Source organism: Magallana gigas, chromosome 4 (assembly GCF_963853765.1).
Source record: "Magallana gigas chromosome 4, xbMagGiga1.1, whole genome shotgun sequence".
NCBI lineage: Eukaryota > Metazoa > Mollusca > Bivalvia > Ostreida > Ostreidae > Magallana > Magallana gigas.
Window position 1 is genome coordinate 23,123,140 of NC_088856.1, and position 11,255 is coordinate 23,134,394.

At 33.0% G+C, this 11,255-nt stretch overlaps 1 protein-coding gene across 1 annotated transcript; it reads left to right on the forward strand.

The window, feature by feature from the left end:
* Positions 1-2,518: 2,518 nt before the first annotated feature.
* On the forward strand, positions 2,519-5,341 carry LOC109619818 (E3 ubiquitin-protein ligase TRIM71-like). Its single transcript, XM_066081667.1, has 2 exons — positions 2,519-2,948; positions 3,240-5,341. The coding sequence occupies exon 2, from the start codon at positions 3,294-3,296 to the stop codon at positions 4,959-4,961; it is 1,668 nt and encodes a 555-aa protein (XP_065937739.1). The 5' UTR covers positions 2,519-2,948; positions 3,240-3,293; the 3' UTR covers positions 4,962-5,341.
* The last annotated feature ends 5,914 nt before the right edge of the window (positions 5,342-11,255 follow it).

Genomic DNA, 11,255 nt, shown 5'->3' on the forward strand with positions numbered 1-11,255 from the left:
AAATATGAAAATGATTTACACAAAGCTGTCACTGCATAGTTAACAAAGTAGTGCGAATCGTTATGTGTGCGCAAATAGTATAATTCGCCGAATGCCTGATACTATACATGCAATCTTCATTAATATAGATCATAATTATTTTAGAAGTATGAACCCTTTAAATTCTGAGATTAAATGTCAACTATACATATATAGTGTACATAATACAACGTACAAATTTAGTGGTTAATAGCAGGGGGCTAGAGTCGGTGGAATCTGTGATAATTTTAAGGCTGTCATGTTTTCGTTGGAAACACATGCAAACGGTCCACGTATTGCAGTCCTTTTTTAAAGGACAGCAACTTGTTGTAATCATTTTTCACTCGGTTGCAACAAAAAAGAATTATTGTTCATGTATATATCATCCAATTCAGTTTGAATTTTTCATCCCTTTTCTAAATATCCGGCTGTGCAGTTGTTTTATATCAACTTTTAAGAATAGGTTAAGAAAACAAAGGAGCAATTCGGACATGATATACACAGAAAAAAAGATTCAACATTATGCCTTTCATTTGTTAAGTGTTAATTTCTGCGCTTGCGCAGGTTATCATCTAGTTTAATTAAATGATCGGACACTTTTTAAAGAACTTTGAAATATTAATCCTTTTGAAAAAATAAGGTATGTTATATTTGCAAAAAGTCACTGCTTTTGATATTTTTTTTTTCATATAACATTGATACACAGTGGCATCGTATCCGCTCTACACTCTATGACATATATATAATAATACACAAGGGAAGAATCGAAAGTAGGACACGATTTGTAAACAATGTCAAAAAACAACTTACTTCACAAAAGTTACGCAAATCCTCGCACACAATGTTGCAAATGTTGTCATAAAACACGTTCACACTCAAATATTCCTAATAAACTCGGTAAAAAGCGTTTTTATCCCATTAAAACCGCTGTCTGCTGCAGAAACCCAATCTCTTCGCCCAAGAAAAGATAACTCTGTACTTTCTCTATATGTTCAGTAATGATAATAGAAATTTCGGCGGTAAACTGTAACATGTCTGGGGAAATTTTCGTCGTATATGTTACTACCGTAAACATAATAAGTTAACATTCGTTCCGATATATTTTGCATGTACTTTAATTAGTGTAATTTAATATGCAAATGTCTGGGGAATATTTAAATATTTTTTTCTTCTCTAAAATGTTAATGGAAAACTACGTTGGTGTTCACATGAAAAAAAAATTATATTATATTTTTAATCTAATTCAATTTATTTCACTCAAACCGTCAACATGACGGTACATGAGGTACATATATATATATAAATATTTACAAGTGTAGGTATAGAGTCAGAGGTACATGTACAGTACAAATTAGAGAAAAAAAAATATGAGAAACAATTACAAATGTTCAAGGAGGACAGACTGATTCAAAAATTTCATTTATAAATAAACACAGTTTTTTAAGTTTTTTAAGTTTTAAAGTAGACAATAATTCACAAAATTTAAAAGTGTTTGGTCTTTCACAAAATCTAGGTTCCAAGTATATTCAATAATTAAAATACTCATAATTAGTTTTTGTCTTTGCAATTATTCCCATTAAACCTTCAAAATTAATTGTTGTTGCCTAAGAATTTCAGCATTCTTTTAATTGTCAATATCAAATTACTAGCCTAGTATATTTACGTTTCTACAAAAGATTAAATGATAGGAAATATATTAATTTGTTTTTAAACAATTGCATATTAAATTACGCTAATTAAAGTACATGCCAAATATATCGGAACGAATGTTGACTTATTATGCTTACGGTAGTAACATATATGACGAAAATTTCCCCAGACATTTTACAGTTTACTGCCGAAATTTCTACTATCATTACTGAACATATAGAGAGAGAAAGTACAGAGTTATCTTTTCTTGGGCGACGAGATTGGGTTTCTGCAGCAGACAGCGGTTTTAGGGATAAAAACGCTTTTTACCGAGTTTATTAGGAATATTTGAGTGTGAACGTGTTTTATGACAACATTTGCAACATTGTGTGCGAGGATTTGCGTAACTTTTGTGAAGTAAGTTGTTTTTTGACATTGTTTACAAATCGTGTCCTACTTTCGATTCTTCCCTTGTGTATTATTATATATATGTCATAGAGTGTAGAGCGGATACGATGCCCCTGTGAATAGTGTGTGGGGAAAAAATAAACCAACACAACTTTGCCATTTTTACAAGCTTGCAGGGCTCATTAATTGACTTCAAGGTGGTTAAGAGATGGGGATCAGTTAATTTTTTATAAACATTTTGTATGCAAAATAAATTGTTTTATTCAATATGATATAAAGGTAATGGAGTAGCATTTCCCACCAGAAAATATGTTTTAATACCTAAGCTTATAACCTTAAAACGTTTTGTAGACAATGTGAACCAAAAGTTGAGTAGCTGTTTTGTTGAAATATTCTTTTTCCGTTCATTATTAGACAAAATATAAATGAGGGCTATGCTGTAAGATTAATTATTAATTCTTATATTCAATTATACTATTACTTTAACGATAAATTATAAATAAATATTAATCAAATTAATTGGATATTTAGAAGAAAAACCATGGGATATATAGCTTATTTGATGAATTGCAATATCGACATGTAATATATTTATCTTTGTCAAAATTAAGTCATTTGCAAGCATACATTTTAGCATGTAAAGACATTACTCTGTAAAAGGAAAAGGAAGTAGCAACTGTGCATGCCTAGTCATATAGATGTATTAAACAAGAGTTATGGATCTTGTAACGATGACAGTTAACAAGAGTTGTGGATCTTGCAACAATGACATAATGCATATGCTTTGAATACCTGGTTTATCCAGACATGCCAGAGTAGATAAGCTGATAAGATGATAGGCCGTCTGATATCCGCCATTTACAAAAGTGAAAAGACACCTCCTCTTTAACAAGGTTTGTCTATTTTGTATTCGATTTTTTACCTTAATGCTTGTTGCAGCACTGTAGTTAACACATAATATACTTTTTTCACTTTATTCATTATAATTACTTGTTGAATAATTGATTATCAACCTTGATTTACATTCCTTTTTGTGAGAAAATATACCAGGAAGTAGAGAGATATTCTGATAACAACTGTGTTCTAGTACGATTTTAATAAATAATAAATAATTTATCGAAGGTTAATTTTTTTTTTAAATATATCAATAAATCAGTCTATAAATTTGTATTTGAATTTTACAGGCATAATACAGTGCTTAATGAGGAAAATTTCTGTCATTTGAAACCCATATCATCATGGACCCCCATGATAGTCCCCATAATGTGAACCGATGCGACCTTTGTGAGACCGCCATAGTACACAGCTACTGTGACGTTTGTCATGTCAACCTCTGCAATTCCTGTATTGCTGAGCACATCTCAGATGATTATGAAAAACATAAGATAGTCTCTTTCCAGCTACGGAAAACAACCTTAATCTATCCTAAATGTGAATTGCATCCACACAAGAGTTGCGAATTACAGTGCAATGATTGTAGCATTTTTGTTTGCACATCCTGTGTGGGATCTAAACAGCATAAAGGACATTATTTTTGGGAACTTGAAGATATTTACAAAACAAAAAAAGACAATATTAAAAAGGACGCGGAGGAGTTACAAAACATAATTTCTCCGACATATGAAGAAATGGCTCATGATTTGGAAAATCAAATTGTCAATCTGGATGAAGGATATGAGAAACTTACAGTAGAAATTTCCAAACAAGGAAAGGAATGGCATAAAGAAATTGACGTCGTTATCACCACAATGAAAACAAAAATCAGAGAGATAAAAATGAAACACAAAGACGTTTTACACAAACACTTGAATGAAATCAAACAGATACAGTCTCTAATACTACAGGATTTAAAGGCTACGCAAGAAATTGAGGAATCAAATGAAGTGTCAATTGTAATGGAATACAACTCTGAAAACAGAGATTTTAGCAAGTCTCCAACTGAGGTTAAGGTATCGCTGCCAACATTCATTCCAAAACCAATAGACAGAGAGAAGCTGTATAGTTTATTTGGGAAGATCACACCATTACTATCTACTGCAATAGAACAAAATGTTTTGCTGCCAAAAATGCCACCAAACACATCCGTTACAAAGCTACTGGATGAACCGAAGTTGGACGTCAAAATACAGATTTTGCAGTCTATGTTGAGCAATGTTTCCTATGTGGATGATGAAAAAATATGGATAAGTGGAGAAACAGGAGAAATAAAATGCTTTAACATTAAAGGGTTACTTCTCTATACAGTCTGGACAAAATCAGGCGAATTTCCAACTGACATAGCTGTAGGCGGTAATGGGGACCTTTTATTTTCTGATTGGAGAACAAAGTCAGTTTATGCATCGAAGAATTGGCAAACAGAAGAGTTGATCAGATTACAGGGATGGACGCCTTGTCAGCTGTGTGTCACCTCTACTGGTGATGTCCTAGTTACCATGTATAGAGATGATATATCTCAATCCAAGGTTGTCCGTTACTCGGGGTCTACAGAGAAACAAACCATTCAATTTGATGAGGAAGGTAAACCTCTGTACTCAGGTAATAGCATCAACAAATACATAAGTGAGAACAGAAACCATGACATCTGTGTAGCTGACTATGGGGCTGGTGCAGTAGTGGTGGTTAATCAGGACGGGGAACTCAGATGGACATACACTGGTCATTCCCCAACTAGCAAGAACAAAAACTTTTACCCTTGTGGCATCACAACAGACAGTCAAAGTCGAATCTTGACTGCAGATGGTGAAAACCACTGTATCCACATTCTAGATCAGGATGGAGAGTTTCTCCGTTACATTGATAACTGTGATCTTAACGATCCTTGGGGTTTGTCAGTGGACAACAGTGACAATCTGTTCGTGTGTGAATACGAAAGTGGAAATCTAAAGAAAATCAAATATCTCAAATAAAAGTTGTGAAATTGCAAGCATAGGGTAGATATAGCATATAATAAAAAGGTTGATTAACGCAATAAGAATGAATATTAGAAACAATAGAAACATATAAATTTGGATCACCTGTACCCATAGTCTCAACCACAGACTGGAGCCCGCAAAGTTCTCTCTTACACTGTACAGTTTGAACACACACCGAATGGTTAAGCTGAATGACATATTGGCGTCGAGTTTAAATCTGATTGAGTTCTAGGCCTATAGGCCATGCGCTGTGACTTCATTATCTATGAACAACATATTTACAATAGCCTCTGTTTGCATTGATGAACTGCACCATTATTTAGCTGTGTGATCTGACACTTGTTAACAAACTCTAAACATTACGCAATTTGAAATTTTTTAAAAATGCGTTTACTTGCAAGAAGTCAACGCCTTTGATTTGAAAAAAAAACCGCATTGATATAATGTTCTTGAAGCAGCTTATTATGATATTGAATGAATCTATAAGTTAACTTAGATTGATGACCCTACGTTTTAGTAGGTTGCGCTCAGATCTAAGCTAAAAAAGTGTTTGCTTATTCTAGTTGTATCTATAAAATTATACTGCTTAGAAAATTGATATATCAAAAATAGATAAATAATGCAGGCTAAAAAGTAAAAAAGCACAAATGTTCTATCTTTATACGCTCGGTAGGGCTCGTCAGTTGACATAAAGTTGCTTTTGTGTTTGGTAGTGGGGTATTATAATTTTTGGTAAACATCGTGTTTTCATGCATATGCTGAAAATAATACTGAATTACATATAACGTATTCTATTTAATTTGACGAAAAACAGCCAACAAATAGCGTTGCCCAACAGAACATTTGTTTTAATTCGTTAGCTTTTTATAAGACTTCGTTTGCAAATATTCTGTAAACAATGTGAAACGAAGGTTGTGTAGTTGTTTTGTTTGACTATTCACTCGTGTGACGCAAATAGTATGTATCCGATCCTAATTAAAAAAAAGAAATAAAGGCTATGCAGTAAAATTAATTTTTAATTTTTGTATTCTGTAAACATTGTTCCTGTGACGATATATTAAAAATAAAAGTTTATCACCTCAAATGGAAATTGCTTCTTGTCGTTACTACTGTAAAAAGGTTGCGAATTAAATATCATATGACTGAAAACAGAACATTAGGAATAATTATTATTTAACATCGTTGAATATTCAACGGTGTCGTCTAACTTCAATTAGGGGCTTTTTTTTCGCAAGTTTATCAGACGAAATAAAAATACACCATAGTTGTTCTTCTGTATTTTCATCATAATGTATCTCATATATAATTCATCATCGGAATGCTAGAATTGGTGCTTAAAGCTGACATGAATTCATAAATACGCATTATTTCCCTTTTATCTCCGACTACCGCCATATTAGTTGTCGATTTCTATTGTTCTGCTCATCGCTACACACCCCCTATATAAGACCGAAAGCACTATTCATGCTTCACTGCATTCAGGTATTTCATTCACCCGAGCACGTTACCCTGGACGAAAAGACGTGTAGAAACGCGTTTTGAACAAAAAATAATATAACAACCACTGCACTGGCAAGAAATATCCAATGAACGACGAAACAAGACAAACTGAAATCAAGACACAGATGCTTCAAAAATCCACGATAATTGTAGACCGTTTTCCTGTGTATGTTATAACATTGCACATGCGCAATCACACACTGTAGCAGATCGAGCATTGTCAATGATCGCATGGATTTTTTTTGTAGAAATCGATGGAAACGATGTCACGTTGTTACTTTCTTGGATTTGCTATCATTTATCTACTGTGTTGTATGTAGTGCCGCCGGTGACTTCAAAAACATGCAGACGTTATGCACTCTGTATGAACGACACACGTGTTCGATGTGCATGTGAAGTAAGGCATCACTATCTGTGCAAAATAGTACGGATACCTTGGAAATTCTTTCAAAGAATAAATATATTTTGTATTTTATTGATTGCTGTTTCCTTTATTCTTTACTACAAAGATTTTACTACAATATGTAGTTCATGCATTTAGAAGTCCGTGTAACCTGAATGCCTCGATCGGAAAGCAACCGACCGTAACTTTCTCGGGCGACCAAACGCTTTTATGAGTTCATGTCAGCTTTAATTACTTTGAAAAAGGAATCCCATATATGTTGATTAATTCAAAGTTAACAGATAGAGAAAGCAGCGCTGAAAATGTTGGCAAATTATTTGCATTGCTTATTTATAATTCACATTGAAATAATGTTGTCTGATTACAAAGCCTCGGAACCTTTTATGATTGATAATAAAGGGTTATACCAGTATGTGATTAGATAGTTTATATGTCGATGAAGGTGTGGCTCAACTAATTTATTTGAACTTAATATCTTATGCAATTGTATGAATACTCAGTTTGGTAAAACTCGGTTATAGCATTCCGCGAAGTCCCCGGGACCAATGAATTTACTTTGTTATATCCGTAATTTGTAAGATCCGTATATCGAAATCGCTATATGCATGTTTTCTTGCTAATAACAGCTTAAAATGAATAAACATGGTTGAATAACTAATCGGATTGTAAATTAAAGAGATGAGAGCATTTCTTGAACAGCTTTGATTCTACCCAAAACTAGCCAAAAACTTCTGTGTAATGATATAAAAAAAAAGGTGATATGGGGTTCTACATGTTGTTTTGTATGCAAATTAGGCATAAAAGAACAGAACAATGCTTTTCGTAGTGCTTAAGTTAAGATGTTAAGAAGTTCAACGGCTAAAACGATATTGTTTGAATCAACGAAATCGACTGGGAGTATTTCTGAAAATCTTTATAACATATATTGACAACAATGTTAAACATTAGATTTGATGCTTTTTGTGACGTCATGTGTACTTCATTGTCATGTGACGTGCCAAGCCTAACGTTACTAATTATCTAATTAGATCGTATCGGCGCAGGTGATAACTGACATGAACTCATAAATATTTTAAAGAAAAATCCTTTGTTATGTCATACTTAGTATACTTTAACGCAATTTTATAAATTTTCAATAAACTTTTCTATTTATTATACTTTATTCATTATTCACATTTTCAACATTTGATAGGTTTGTAACATATTCTATAGGTTCTGTGTGACATGTACAAAATAAAATCTTGAGAGAGTGATTAATATTAAGCATAAAATCATGCACATATATAGTAAATGTCTGAATTTTTAAGCGAAATTTTGCGAGAATTTTACCTTTGAAGCCATATAAATTTGCGAAAATTTGACATCACTGACATGTTTTATTATGTTAAAATGATACTGAATACATATCTAGGCAAACTGGCTTAATTTATAAAATCCTTGATATTCAAAATGCTTTTATTTCAAATCAAATCGAAACTTTTAAGTGCAAAAAGGTCACAAAAATTCATGCAGCTTCGTACGAATATTTTTCCTAATTCCTATATTCAGTGTGACCATTGTGCATAATCAAAATCAATATTTGAAGAAATAAATTTGCTGAATCAAAAATACTGACAACAAATCCTAATCAGGCTGAAATTGCATTTTAGGTGCAAAAAGGTCGCATTTAATTGGTCATTACTCAGAGGGATGAACACTGACCCCTCATATCTTGGGTTTTTTTTTAAAGTATGTTTTGTCTAGAGATTTTAATAATAAACTTCTCAAGAAATTCTTGTTACAAGAACATTGAGGAATGGGTACCTTAATAAATAGTCTTTTACTTCAAGCAAAGCTATGAATCTGTCGAGTATTTGATACTGGTTATTATATATACATGTATGAATGAATTTTATAGTCTAGCAATAACGGCAACATCTATGTAAAGGAAACAATCAATATAATTCACTTTAAACGTTACGATACATTTCCTGAGAACTATAGAATGGAATGCAGATCGTGACGTCAAAGTTTATTACGACGTCATATTTAAGAAGTGCAGACAAGTGGCTTTCTAAACATTGCTGTGGGAAGGATTAACATTCCCACGTTATAATCACTTAGAGCAGCTGTAGAACTGTGCACTGCAGACTTATTTTGAAGGTTTCAAAATTAAATCTAAAAAATAAGAAAAGCATTCATTTGTGTCCTCCCTACAACGTTATATTTTTTATAGAAATAAAATATGAATTCAAAACAATCTGTCTTGAATGTGATCGACGTATCTTTAACAGTTCAAATGGTGTTTTTTTTAGTTCTATATGTATAAACTAAATTAAATTCTTTTTAGAAGTAGGATTGGGGTCCAAAACATATCTTAAATATAAACTATGTGTAAAATTTTCAATGAAAATATAAAATTTACTCCCAATGACACAAGGCAAAAATATCTAGAGCGAGTTGATGGTTTTTGAGACCCATTTTAAGAATAGGGTACCCTCTTTTGAGGCAAATGTACAACTTGAATAAGCAAGATAAGACCTTTTCCTGAACAGAAGGTTGTAGAATGGTTACAAACGAGCTCCTTTGATATTTTTTTTAAGATTTTAGATCTTGAGTTTAAGTCTGTAGCTTCATGCGCAGTTCATAGTGATTAAAAAAAGTCAATGTTCTGCACTTGTATGCGTAATTTGCATACAAAATAACACGTAATACCTCATATTTATCGCTTTTTTATCTTTTGCCAACAGTGTTGGTCGATTATGGACATAAACAAGCCAGTGTAAAAAAAAGTATACATTTTTATTCTCAAATGTACAATATGGCTGCACATCCCCTTAAGGAGACTGGGGGTCAAAATATAATATTAATAATATAAAACCATCAGATTTATTTGAAAATTTTATATGCGATTTCTGAAGCTATCAACTACAATTTGATAAAGAAAAATGTCATATATTTTAATATGAAATTTGATCATTTTCTATTATTTTTATATGGGGCTATTCTTGTAAAGGAGATCAATATTGTCTAAAATGGCAGCCACTCCTAGCCCCATTAAAAGAATTTTACCGGGGGCTAAAAAGGCTTAGCTTTATCCGAAATTTCGCTATACCCGTGTTCGTACTAAACGGTTTTTCTGTATAAGTAGTAACGTGTAGTCAAGAATATCAAAAAGCCAAAGGATCAGAGATTTATAAAAGTTTTATTAAGCACATTGTAAGCCTTTTCTGTTCGCTTATTTTTTGCGATACCATTGCATAAGTATGTAACACTTATTGATCCACAATATAAAGGTAAATAACTCTTACATGTGTGTAATGAGTTTATTTGGATTTTGTCGGCTGAATGAAAAATAAGATTTTGTAAAGAAAATAAACAAGTTTAATTTAAAAAAAAAAATAATAAACAAAACAAATCATTATTCTCACCCCCCCCCCCTTTCACGCCACTCTCATTCGAACATAACAAAAAAAAAAGAATAATAATTCAATTAAACAGATGAACAAATATCTGATACTATCAACTGAATTCAAAATAAATCACACTGTATCAGATATAAAATGGAAGTAAACTACAAAATGTTGTTTAGAAGCTATTTCAACCAATAAAACTCTTGTTGAAAAATTTACTCAAGAAATGTTAAAGTTCAATAATTCAAAATACCGTGATATTACAATTACTTCAATACCAGCTCAAAATCATGTATATGAAAATTAGCCTGTACTAACAGTCGCTTTTAAACACTTAAAACTTCTTTCTGAAAATGAACTCAGTCACTTCAAGGTCACCATGCACCCAAGACGTTCCTGCCCTCGTCAAATTTCCTGTCCCTCTATTCGCTATCCTAACTGAAAGCCCCGGACTCGCAGGTCTCTCTCTTCCAGTCTGCCCGGACAGAAAACCACACCCCACTCAGCACAGAATGCGTCCCCGACATTCGTCAGTTGTCCACATGACCTTCCATAGGAGAATTCCCGTCTAGTACACCAGTCTGTATTTCAGGAAATTGTACCAAACACCCTTACGCACGGCTAAGAAACATGTGCCCGCCTAACAGAATCCAGAGTTCAATGGCTACCCGTTTCTCCTCAGTATAATACTAACTGGAGATATTCGCCATATCTTAAATCAGGAGCTGCAAAACGTGGCACCCGGCTGATGTCGTTACCGGACCCTCTACTAACCACTACACCCAAACCGGCCATTTTAAATACTCGATCTAAAATAGCACACTCACCCGACACTCGTCACTCACATACGGTAACCCATTCATAACAAAATTAAAGAGGAACACAATTATAAACAACAGTATATACAAAACTGAATCAACTTTATTACATACATGTGCCTCCTTATCTGACGAGGTCCGCCATTTTAGAGTGAAGATCTAAAAGGTTTACAAA

What these genes read in the sequence shown, in the direction of transcription:
- LOC109619818 (XM_066081667.1), top strand. Translation starts at nt 3,294, where the DNA reads ATGGACCCCCATGATAGTCCCCATAATGTGAACCGATGCGACCTTTGT.